The following is a 13,359-nucleotide window of genomic DNA, read 5'->3' as shown; positions in this document are numbered from 1 at the left end:
CGTAGTGATCAGACATTGTGCTGAAGGCCATCTTCCATTAATCCCCCCACGGATCAAATTGTAGGCACTCTGCAGGTCCAACTTGGTGAAAAACAAGGCCCCGCAGAGTTGTTCAATCGTGGCTGGCACCAACGGAAGAGGGTAGCGGTTCCTCGTGGTGATGTAATTCAGATTTCTGTAATCGACGCAGGGCGCAATCCTCCGTCCTTCTTGGCCACGAAGAAGAAGCAGGGGAGGTGGATGTGCGAATGAAACCCTGCTGGAGAGCCTCCTGGATGTACTGCTCCATCGCCTTGGTTTCAGCCACCGCCAGAGGGTAGATGCGGCTGCACAGAGCCTGCAAAACAGGTCAATGGCACAGTTCCATGGGCGATGAGGAGGGAGACAGGTGGTGCGGGTCTTGGAAAAAAAACTCAGGGATGTTGGGCTGAAGGGCAGCCACAGGACTCTCAACCGATGTGGGACCACAGGGAAAGGGTAAACAGGTCTTCCGGCATTTGGGTACCCAGTTATTAGATATAAATGAGGGCATCCAAGGATAGGTTGTCGTCTCGGGTACGTCGACTCCGTCTGGACCTCTTTACGCAATCCTCTTCTGAATAGGGTGCGGAGCTCTGGTTCGTTCCATCCGCTGGATGCTGCCATTGTCTGAAAGGTGAACGTGTACTCTGCCGTGGTCTGGCCATCCTGCCGTAGTTAGAGCAGGCGCTCACCCCCCTCTCTGCCCTCTGGTGGACGGTGGAAGTCTCCCCTGAACAGAGCCATGAACCGCAATGAACCGTAATGATGGTTGCCAGGTGTATGTAAAGATGGGTTGGCAGGACCGGTGGTAAGTAGACTGGTGATGTTGCGTGCCGGAGTGGGGACAAAACCATACATTATGTCAGTACTCTCTCGATACGTATGGTATTTAAAAACACATTCATGTATATAGAGCAGTGATCATAATTCAGTTGTTTGACTGTTGCATTCTAAACATATTTCAAAATATGATTAAGTGAATTGTTTCAATAAAAGTGCTCTGGCTCCGAAATTGCAGTAATAACAATGTTAACCACACATTTGCCAGATAAACTGCATGTAAAATATATGCTCACAGTTCTGGTTTTCAACTTTCAGTATTGACCCTCTTAGATCAAGCAGGGAAAAATGGAGGCTCTTGAAATGTAAGATATATTTGTATTGTTTTATCTGTGGTGGTTTTAAATCTGTGAATCAAGGCTCTACCAGCCAGCAAACTTTCTCTGCCTCTGAATCTGTAAACAGATTGAAACTCCAGTCCTTCCTAACCCCTCTTTCATTTACAGATGCATGCCAGCTTACACTAGATTCAAACACGGCAAACAAAATGCTGTGAATAAGTGAAGATAGAAGAAACGTTGCAAAAACAAGGGAGGTGCAGCGATACGCCGATCACCCTGACAGATTCAGCCTGGCAAATGTACAAGTGCTGTGTAGAGAGAGTCTTTCTGATCGCTGTTACTGGGAACTTGAATTTGGTAGTAAAAAGACTAAGATTGCAGTAACATATAGAGGGATACCCAAGATGGAGGACGGGCACAAAAGTTGGTTAGGCTGGAATGAAATGTCATGGAGTTGGTACTGCACAGATGATGGAGGTTTCTCAGCAAGACATAATAGAGAAAGGACTCCAGTTTGTGCCCCTCCCACAGATTCTAATTGGGTGGGAGTGTATTTGGACTGGCCTGCTGGCACTCTGACTCTGTATAGTGTCACCTCTGACATGGTGACTCTCCTGCAGACATTTTACACCACTTTCACTGAGCCCATCTACCCTGCATTTTCTGTAGTTGACACACTTCGCCTCTGTCCCATAGAATCTACCAATGAGACACATGAATATGCCCAATAAGGAGCCAGTTAGGGTATTTTCACATATAATTTGGTACCCTGATCTGGATCCCTATTGGGCATTCAGAAGAGCTGGAATAACTTTTACAGGGGGGACTTCACAGGAAGCACTTTGTATATGTTATCATGCTTGTTTGTATTGGTCAAGAAGAAACATTTCATGTCCAGTATATTTGGGAAAAATGGGTATTGTTTCGTATTTTATACTTTGTCAGTGTAGATTTGATAGATGAACATTTATATTTATAGATGTTATACTCTGTCAATGTTAATTTAAATATATATTCATATGGACAGTTATTAGATTGGAAGTGGATGTATTTGATCCACAACAATAGTTTAAATCATTATGTGACGGTAGAAAGCAAAGCTCTTTTGATATGCTGAAGGAAATAGTAGGCTAGATTGTTTATATTATCTGATTTTCAATTAAGACGTTATTTTTTAACCTACATTTATGAAGCATTAAGAGCTTGCAATCATACTTAATACATTCACATCAGTAACAGTTAGCTGCAAAATGAACATAAGCAACGACAGTTTCAGGAGCCAAGCACAAACCAAGTGCAACATTGCATCATTATAGAGGTCCTGTATGACTCAGTTCGTAAAGGCATGCAATGCCAGGGATATGGGTTTGATTCCTGAGCCACCCGTATGTAAAATGAATGCATGTATGACTGCAAGTTGCTTTGGATAAAAGCATCTGCAAAATGACATGTATTACAGTGATAGTGAGACATCAAAACTATGAAAAAACACATGGAATCATGTAGTAACCAAAAAAATGTTAAACAAATCAAAATATGTTATATTTGAGATTCTTCAAAGTAGCCACCCTTTGCATAGAAAATAAAAAAAATATGTGTATTCGTATTTATGGATCCACTCTTCCTGGGGTCCAGCAAATTAAAGGCAGTTATATACAATTGAGAAAAAAGAAGAAACCTGCACACTACCCTTGCTAGTATCACTGCTCTTGCTCGTATCACATTTTGACGGAAAGGAAATATAACCAATTTTCAGTGCGGCCCTACAGACCTCGTTTAAGACCAGGGCAAAATGAGTTCGACTCCCCTGGGGAATAGCGGCTACAGGGATTGATTTTACATAAAACACTTGTGCTGGACACTTCTGTGGTTAAGATGTTTTCTAGGGTTCTTTTCATATACCTACTGAGTGTGGTGGTGATATGAGTGGGCTTTTCTGTACAAATTTATCAGGTACATATCTAATGCTCATAAATCATCTGATATAGGACTGCAATTATTTTCTTCATAAACCCCACCTCAAATTTGTACGTCAAACAGACCATTTCAAAAATGCTTGTGAGTTCTTCAGAGTATGACATCATACTCCTGAGGAGGATGAACTGGCCAATCAGTGGTCTAGAGGAGGATGAGCTGGCCAATATACTCGTATGAATATTTTGAATGACCGGTATATGCGCACACAATTCTGTTGTTGTGGTACGAGTACGACCACACAATTCTGTTGTTGTGGTACGAGTACGACCACACAATTCTGTTGTTGTGGTACGAGTACGACCACACAATGCTGTTGTTGTGGTACGAGTACGACCACACAATTCTGTTGTTGTGGTACGAGTACGACCACACAATTCTGTTGTTGTGGTACGAGTACGACCACACAATTCTGTTGTTGTGGTACGAGTACGACCACACAATGCTGTTGTTGTGGTACGACCACACAATTCGACCACACAATTCTGTTGTTGTGGTACGAGTACGACCACACAATTCTGTTGTTGTGGTACGAGTACGACCACACAATTCTGTTGTTGTGGTACAATGCTGTTGTTGAGTACGACCACACAATGCTGTTGTTGTTACGACCACACAATGCTGTTGTTGTGGTACGATTCTGTTACGACCACACAATTCTGTTGTTGTGGTACGAGTACGACCACACAATGCTGTTGTTGTGGTACGAGTACGACCACACAATTCTGTTGTGGTACGAGTACGACCACACAATTCTGTTGTTGTGGTACGAGTACGACCACACAATTCTGTTGTTGTGGTACGAGTACGACCACACAATGCTGTTTGACGTACTTTTTGGTTTCCATCCAACCTTTTTATGCGAGTAAAGTACATAGAACATGTCACGACAGGCCTGATGGAAACAACACCTTTTTCAGGTAACTTTCCAAATGTCAACAAAACAAAATATGGTAGACGAGGTGGGATCTTTTTGTGTTTGTAAAATGAATGATGTGAGAAATGGTGGTGGGAATGTTTTTTATGCGCAAATATTGATATAATAACCATCATATCGAAGTAAACCTGGAGTCACTTGATGATATTGTGTGGTCCTCCCACTACGACTCGGGAAAGCATAGTTTATTAGGATACAGATGAAATAAGTTATGATGAGCTTCACAGGGTGGTAAAAGTGCACGGTGATGAGTTTGATGCTCCTTTCTAATAAATCGATGGTCTTATACTGGAGACATGATGATCGATGCTTGGCTGACGTTTGATAAATACAAATAATCTTGCGTTTATCCATAATAAACTCATGGCTATACCCGCAATCTATCTGCAAGCAATTGGCTAGAGCGCATGTGTCAAGACCAGAGTGGGCACATTTGCTATATAACAGTTTTTGTGAAAAAAACATCAGCAGAGTTGAAAATGCGATGGAAAATCATTTAACCTGTCTTTTTTTAACCCCTTATATTTGTTGGCACAAAACTACCTTTTTACTTCCATTTCTTTGAATGGGTTACCTTCAGATTGTGACACTTGTGGGGGTTGTAGAGCAAAACAGAGAACACCATTGTGTTCATGTGAGTCTCATATTAGTTTGACATAGGCAGATGCAGTAGGTTTACATTTCGATCGTTTTTTTTAACTGTTACATAGACTCAAGGATAAAAAATGGTATTCTTTATTCGGTACTTGGGAATGTAACCGCAAAAGTTGTTTATGTGCATTACCTCATCAGGCACAACCACTTCATTGTTTTAGGTATATTTTAGAATATTAACATACATCTGTCCCCAATTGGATGGAAACCTAGCTATTGTAAGTAATTATGTCATATTTCATAGGAATCTGGAAACACTGGAGAGTTAAGACTATAGTCCTCAACTATCACTCAGAAGTATAAGAAACAAACACCCAATTCATCACAAAATAATGGATCACTATAATATAAACAATGACAGAAACACCCACAGAAGAAAAGAAAGACAGTTTTGTGGGAATAGTTTTATTGCAATGTTGATGGAACCTCATTCTTTCAATTTCCTCCATCCATAAACTTTCTTATAAAATCTCTCTGTAGAAGTGCCATGATTTCAGACAGTCAGTCACCTGTAAAAACAGCCACCATAGTGATCAACACACCAACTCTTCCTCCTGTATCATACAATCCAATTGACTAAATTGAACTCAACTGACAACTTATAAATCAAAGCTTAATTTGCAATTTCAACTAACTTTTTTGTCCATTCTTATAGCTTGATCAATAACAAAGGAAATAATGTATGTCACACTCTTTGTTACCTGGAGAATGGAGCTGACACAGCAACACCAGTCAGTTCATAGTGCAGTCCAGACAGCAAACCAAGCCAGTTCATAGTGCAGTCCAGACAGCAAACCAAGCCAGTTCATAGTGCAGTCCAGACAGCAAACCAAGCCAGTTCGTAGTGCAGTCCAGACAGCAAACCAAGCCAGTTCATAGTGCAGTCCAGACAGCAAACCAAGCCAGTTCATAGTGCAGTCCAGACAGCAAACCAAGCCAGTTCGTAGTGCAGTCCAGACAGCAAACCAAGCCAGTTCGTAGTGCAGTCCAGACAGCAAACCAAGCCAGTTTGTAGTGCAGTCCAGACAGCAAACCAAGCCAGTTCATAGTGCAGTCCAGACAGCAAACCAAGCCAGTTCGTAGTGCAGTCCAGACAGCAAACCAAGTCAGTTCATAGTGCAGTCCAGACAGCAAACCAAGTCAGTTCATAGTGCAGTCCAGACAGCAAACCAAGCCAGTTCATAGTGCAGTCCAGACAGCAAACCAAGTCAGGTCATAGTGCAGTCCAGACAGCAACTCCTAACACATTTTAAAATCAGATGTAATTTGTGAAAATAAACAACTTCTGCAGAGCAATGTCTTGAAAGGATAATTATTATCAAATGTCTTTGGAGGACATCGTTAAATAGCATATTTCTATAAAATCTTATTAATTTGCCATTCTTTATGTCCAAACCTGCTTTTTAGTGTAGTAATGTTATTTATGCTGGCTCGATGAACATTAAACTGACCAATGAGGTAGGCTAAGTAGTTTCACTTCCTGGTTGACACCGGTCATGTGATGTCATCTAATTCAGGGTCATGTTCATTAGGGCTCACCATAGTGAAACGTTATAAAACATTAACAGAAATTGAAAACAAGTCCAGGTAGTCCCTTCACATTTGTCTTTTCTCCCATTTGGTGTCTAATGAACATGACCCAGGACACTCACTGGCGTTCAAAGGTCTTTTGAGGGCTGATGTGGCATTTCTCTCCAACTGAAATCGCACAAACATGCTTTAACAATTCACAGTCATGACTCAACTCCAACGTTATTATAAAACAGGGCTCTGTACAAACTTATTACAGTTAAGGCATAAGGTTTTTCAAAAGCTTTTGACTGGAGATGTTCTTGTCAGTTTATTTTATACTCTCCAAGAAAACACATCTCTTCACATGTCATCAAGGTTTTGTAACAACGCCACTGTTTCTCATTCAGTGAATGGAAAAGACGTCAGAATGATACAGGAGAGAGACACACCGGTTGTGCGTTGGTATAATTAGGGGCAAAGTGAAGAACGCAGAGGAGACAGCTCAGTTAGCTGCCTGCCACATTCAATACATCAGAAACGTAGAAATAAAATGAACAGAATGGGTCGACCTCGTTAAAAATCATTGACTGTCAGCAATACTGTACATGTGTTGAGTCAGGTCCAAACGCAGCATACTGCACAGTACCATCACAAAATCCATATCTTGTTTGGTCATCAACGTCTTACGAAATACTTACACGTGCCCATTCTAATCATTGTATTTCTATACCTCATCTTTTCATCCAGCCAAAACTCTATACTAGCTTACTCTCATCTGTCCCATGGCATTTAGTCCACTGCACACACTTTGATTTGTAGCGCTCTAGCATTAGCGTCACCACACAGACAACTCATTGGCTGCGTTTAGACAGGCAGCCAAATTCTGATATTTTTCACTAAATTTGTCTTTTGACCAGATCAGCTCTGAAAAAGATCTGATTGGTCCAAATAGCAATTAATGAAAAAAAGGCAGGCCAATTCTGATCTGTCTAAATGCAGCCCAAGCTCAATCTGCACGACACACTCTCTTCCACCAGTACTTCAGAGCCACCACACATAACTCAAGACACCAGAGCATTACCCTCAAATAGCTGTGTCAAATCAGTTTAAAAGCCTGGTGAATAAAAACAACTCTTTATTATATATCTATACACATGTAAATTAACAACAATATTAATTTTCAATAAATACTCTGGTGGCCGTGTGATCACTCAACGTACATCATCATAATACCTTTTAAAAGTCCTTTCTGAAAATAAAATGGAAAGTAGGTAAGCGCCGGATAAGACTTTTTTGTAAATTGCATAGAAAAATGAGTGAAGCGTAAATCACTTTATCAGTTCACTTGGTTGAGGCAGGGAACGGTAGGAGAGGCTTTTCAAAAAGCAGCAGTAACAGCAGCCTGGAAATATGTCCGCCAATAGGAACTAGGGCATGGGGACTCCACCATCTCAGAGAGGACAGATTTAAAGTAGCCATCGGTCTCGACTCCACCATCTCAGAGAGAGGACAGGTCAGACGATGTCGACTCCACCATCTCAGAGAGAGGACAGATTTAAAGTAGCCATCGGTCTAGGGCATGGGGACTCCCTCTATAGGTCAGACGATGTCGACTCCATCTCAGAGAGAGGACAGATTTAAAGTAGCCATCGGTCTAGGGCATGGGGACTCCCTCTATAGGTCAGACGATGTCGACTCCACCATCTCAGAGAGGACAGATTTAAAGTAGCCATCGGTGTGGTATTATGTGTTTCAATAGCCCACAACACACATCTGATTATGCCCTGCCTTCAAATATCAACCTTCACCAAGACGTCATCCGCCTAAGCCGTCAGATCTTGCATCACGGCAGATCATTGACCATCAATCTTCTGTTGAGCACACCCTTGATGATGTCACATCTCAAGACCTTATGGAGATCCATCTTTTCAGGATTGCTTGCCCACTCTGTAGCTCGGTCAATCTCAAGCAGGCCTCAATTCATTGAGACAAATTAAAATGCAATATCAAACTTTGTACTTAAATCTTAGACTGCTGGGGGACCCATTTTCAGAGGGGCTGGGGGGGATTCCCAACTGAAAAGTGGAAAGCGTTTTCAACATGGTGGAAAGAGGAAAAGTAGCTTCAGAAACAGGAAGCTGAATGGAGAAAGAGTGGGGAAGAGAAAACAACCAAAGAAAAAGTGCTGTTGATCCCAGCTGATGCAAAGTCGAGAAAGGCAGGCTGGGAAAAACTGTCGGTCGGTGGCCTTGTTCTTTGTCTATCCCTCCCTCCTTCCATTGTTCTCTCCCTTTCGCCCGGGAATACTAGTAGGTACATCCTTGGCATGATTGGTCAGTTCATCTCCCCCTCCATAAGCAAGTCTCTAGGGCAGTGCCAATCAAAGTCCCCTCTGCCAGCGGGCGGGTATCACCGGAACTCGTAGATGGGCATACTGTGTTCCTGGACATGGGTGAGGTTTAACGACTGGTACCTGAACGAGAACAAGGGGACCAAGAATGAGCAGCTAGCCAGTAGCCACATCCCTGTATGTTCACATCAGATCAGCACACAAAACAACTGGTACAGAACCTAACTATCTACTAAAGATGTATTAACATGACCTAGTATGCTTAGTACTAGCAACTATCAAAATATGTACTCAATCTGAATATCCCAAAGAGCCAAACTGTACAGTGCATCTATCAAATTTGAACAAGTCAACTAAAATATTGACACTCCACAGTGTGTTTGCATCCCAAATAGCATCCTATTCTCTATATAGTGCACTACTTTGACCATGGCCCATAGGGTACCATTTGGGACCCAAACTATGTACCATTCAGAGCTTCTGTGGTAGTAGTAGCCTTCAATGGTGGCTGTGGACTTCTGGAAGCAGATATAGTAGAAACCAGCGAAGGACGCCCCACTGATGTCTTTAATGGTGTGGTCCGGGACCAGGAACTGCTCCTGTAAGGGAGAGAACAAGAAACAAAACAGTCACTAGATGGCCATGTTAGAAAGGACAAAAGAGACAGAGGAAGGATTCAAGTACATACAGGGAGAGAGAAAGAGACATCAATGGAAAGTCAGGTGATAATGGACTCACCTTCCACCTCATAAAGACAAAGTCACTGTTCTTCAGCTCTTCGTAATCGAAGTCGTCCAAGTTGAAGCTCTTTGCATACTGATAAAAAGCCTGAAACTTACCCTGGAAAGAAACAAAACAAATGTTGTTTTAGTTGTACTTTTTCTCAAAGACAATTAAAAACTGAAATACAATGCTGCATCCAATAAGTGTTTGTTAAAAAGAAGAAAACATCAGAAACAGAGCGTGGTGAGAGTGGGATACATCAGAAACAGAGCGTGGTGAGAGTGGGATACTCCTGCGAGGATCAGAAACAGAATGACTACACTTTAATGGGAATATGAACTGAATGACATCAAGAGCTTCAAATAAATACCCAGTGCTTGCGGTCCACATCTTCGTCGGCGTCCCACTTCCTGGTTAAAAAGGGCCTCTTTCTACTGATGATCTCTCCTGCGAAGAACGTTGTAAGAGTGGGATACTCCTGCGAGGATCAGAAACAGAGCGTGGTGAGAGTGGGATACTCCTGCGAGGATCAGAAACAGAGCGTGGTGAGAGTGGGATACTCCTGCGAGGATCAGAAACAGAGCGTGGTGAGAGTGGGATACTCCTGCGAGGATCAGAAACAGAGCGTGGAGGATCAGAAACAGAGCGTGGTGAGAGTGGGATACTCCTGCGAGGATCAGAAACAGAGCGTGGTGAGAGTGGGATACTCCTGCGAGGCGAGGATCAGAAACAGAGAGTGGTGAGAGTGGGATACTCCTGCGAGGATCAGAAACAGAGCGTGGTGAGAGTGGGATACTCCTGCGAGGATCAGAAACAGAGCGTGGTGAGAGTGGGATACTCCTGCGAGGATCAGAAACAGAGCGTGGTGAGTGGGATACTCCTGCGAGGATCAGAAACAGAGCGTGGTGAGTGGGATACTCCTGCGAGGATCAGAAACAGAGCGTGGTGAGTGGGATACTCCTGCGAGGATCAGAAACAGAGCGTGGTGAGTGGGATACTCCCGAGGATGCGAGTGGGATCAGAAACAGAGCGTGGTGAGAGTGGGATACTCCTGCGAGGATCAGAAACAGAGCGTGGTGAGTGGGATACTCCTGCGAGGATCAGAAACAGAGCGTGGTGAGTGGGATACTCCTGCGAGGATCAGAAACAGAGCGTGGTGAGAGTGGGATACTCCTGCGAGGATCAGAAACAGACTAAGAGCTGGGTTCATTAGTGAACACCGTAGCTAATCTTTTTGTTTATTGGACAAGTTCAGGTAAGTCCCTTGCCATTTGCTTTGGTTCCTAGAGAATTAGAGACTACGACCATGTTTCCTTCTCCGTAAGGACTATCACTAACAAAAGAGTGTTTTAGTTATACACGGCACTCACTTTATATTTTAAATTTAACGAGGCAAGTCAGTTAAAAACAAATTCTTATTTACAATGACGGCCTATCCCGACCAAACCCTAACGATGCTGGGGAAACTGTGTGCTGCACTATGGGACTCCCAATCACAGCCGGTTGTGAAACAGCCCTTCTTACAGTCACACACATAACAGATGTCCAACAAAGTAGGTAAATATCACCAATTATGTTCTGGGTATAGACCTGAATACATGGATCTAGCTGTGCTCCCACTTACCATTACCATAATCTGACTCTCCAGTCATGGTTACCAAGGTTCCTTTAGGAAGGGTTTCTGGCTGGAACACATGCTGGTGCAGTGACAAATTAAGTGTCAAACAGGAATGCCATCAATAACAAACAGCAATGCCTTTTTAATGCAGGGTCATATTCATTAGGCAACAAACAGAAGAACAGAAACTAAAACTGGGACAACCTCAACGTGTTCTCTCTTTCCGTTGTGTCCGATTGAATACGACCCAACTCACTGTAACACTATGCCAAGGTGCCAGATCAGTGGTAGGTAGCACCTTGTTAAGTAAACTAAGTGCACCATTTCCCTGAGCATTCCCTTTGAGTCACTCACAACTAATTCTCTAGGAAAAGGAGGTGAACGGGGCCAGAGTAGGGATCTGTGTAATTTACAAGGAGAGAGTGGGAAGAGCCCTGATATTTAGTGTTACCAGTGAGAGAAAGTGCACAGCAATCACATTTTGTACCACACACCCTCTGAATTGTAGACATTGCTGTAAACAGACAATGCAGGCAGAGAGCTGCAGCACACATGCCTGTTCTTTGACTGTCTGCACCATTTTAGAGGCAGTCAGTCAGGCAGTCAGTCAATACATCCATGTAAGATTAAACATCCAAATACAGTATACAGTGCTCAGACAAGACACTTTTGCAACGTAACAGATAGGCCTTCATACTGGTGTTACACATTGGTCAATAGCTGGCTCTGGCTTGTTGTTTTAGCATGTCATAATGCATGCCAGATTCACATTGGTTGGTTGTACCAGTATACATTTCAATTGGGGCTTGAAAGCCGCATTGCACTTGGCTTACACTGACCCCTGCCATGATAAGTTCCCAAAAGGGTCTTAAAGACCCATAACAACATCATCACTCATTGCATGTGAAGGGTAAGGTAGAAGTACACTGTATCTGACCCAGTTCTACTCTACTTTACCTCGGTTAGGCCTTTGATCTTCAGGTAACCACACAGATAAGAGTCCTCCATGGTCACATGCTGCAGGAGACAAACAATCGCACAATGAGTGGCATTCAAGTGCAGTGGTCACAATGTCAGTGTGTGTACACAAGAACCCATCAGGTGCCTTTACAAATGACAACCAGGCTATTAACGAGTTCAGATATTTTCAGCGGTTTTGTCAAATGAATGAGCAGGCCTATTCAATAGTCAGCTGTCTGTGAATCTGGGCAAACACCAATGAAAATGCTGAATGCTAGCCACCTATGTCATTTAGCAACTAGGCCATATGTTAACATACATCATGCATGTTAATGCCAGTATTCATATATCCAAATGTTTGCATAAACAAAATGTTCATCTCACTGCCAGTTAGCTGGCTGTTCTCTCTCGACAACCCTAGGGGGCCCAAGAGGGCTTACTAACATTTACAGTCGATTTGAATGGGCCATCTAGCTGCTAACTACAGATTGCTTGCTGTCAAGCTTGTTAAACTAGTTTGTTTGCTAACTAGCTAGTTCACCTGGTTAGTTTGCTAAATCGGTTGCTTGTCGTTGGTGGTTGGCAGTCAGTAACGTTAGCAGCAGTAACAAGACAACCTTACATGGTCAGCTAGTAAACATGCCATCCATTATACCAAGCTTCTTAAAAGCAAGAGTATTTACCTGCAAAACGACCTCAACATCATACGAGTTTCCTTTGCTCTTCTGATGTCCTCGAAACTGTGAACCGCTGTACAGCAGCGAAGTAGCTACCCCGGGCTGGTGCGTGTTGATCGGCGGAGGAGGGATAAGAGAGGCCGAGGATGTACGGGCCGCACTGCTGCAGCACTCAGCTCGAACAGGCATGATGAGCGCTAATGCGTGCGTATCCCCGACTGCAACAGTCATGAACCACAGACTGAGGAAGCTCTTAATATGGAGAGGGGCTACTGACCAGCAGTATCTAGAAGCCTGCCACTTTACTATACTCTTCCCCGGCCCTAGGATAGCTCGCTCTGGACGTGTACTGGCTTTAAGAGAACGTCAACGTTTCTTGAGACAACTCAGAATCACCCTATTTGATTGGCTGGACATGTGCACTCCTCATTTGAACGTAAACGTAATTGGATAGTCTTCGGAAATGCATTCTGGGATATGTAGTTGCACATTTGTACGCGACTTCCCACTAAAAAAATATCCATATGGATGATCAGCGTTCTTACAGTTTTGTACTTAGGTGGAAAACGTATATATTTGGACCCTACTTTCTATTCGTTCTGAAATGTATTATAGAATACAACGATTATAATCTAAACATAACAACATGTTTAGTTGAAGGGTTTTGGTTGGGTGTTGATGGTTATGCATGGTTAGTGTATCTCGCACGCACGCGCACACAAAACACACACAGTAGATGGCAGAGTTGTCCTCGAGAGTTAGGAATAGACAAACATTTCTGCTTGTTTCTGGAAATGAACACAAGGGAAATA

General features: G+C 43.0%; 1 protein-coding gene across 3 annotated transcripts; it reads right to left on the bottom strand.

The window, feature by feature from the left end:
* Positions 1-5,091: 5,091 nt before the first annotated feature.
* Positions 5,092-12,935, bottom strand: gid4 (GID complex subunit 4 homolog). 3 transcript variants are annotated; one of them, XM_064986938.1, is made up of 6 exons: positions 12,554-12,935; positions 11,868-11,927; positions 9,663-9,770; positions 9,308-9,409; positions 9,038-9,168; positions 5,092-5,216 (listed from the first exon to the last, which is right to left on the bottom strand). In XM_064986938.1, exons 1-6 carry the CDS (start codon positions 12,776-12,778, stop codon positions 5,213-5,215), a joined length of 630 nt encoding a protein of 209 aa, XP_064843010.1. In that variant the 5' UTR covers positions 12,779-12,935; the 3' UTR covers positions 5,092-5,212. The 3 variants fall into 3 exon arrangements, with proteins under 3 accessions (XP_064843010.1, XP_064843008.1, XP_064843007.1); XM_064986936.1 differs by lacking the exon at positions 5,092-5,216 and adding an exon at positions 7,737-8,692 and having other exon boundaries at positions 12,554-12,934; XM_064986935.1 differs by lacking the exon at positions 5,092-5,216 and having other exon boundaries at positions 7,737-9,168.
* Between the last annotated feature and the right edge of the window lie 424 nt (positions 12,936-13,359).

Source organism: Oncorhynchus masou, chromosome 14 (genome assembly GCF_036934945.1).
Source record: "Oncorhynchus masou masou isolate Uvic2021 chromosome 14, UVic_Omas_1.1, whole genome shotgun sequence".
NCBI lineage: Eukaryota > Metazoa > Chordata > Actinopteri > Salmoniformes > Salmonidae > Oncorhynchus > Oncorhynchus masou.
The sequence above is the reverse complement of the archived record's forward strand: the minus strand, read 5'-3'. Positions and strand labels throughout refer to the sequence as shown.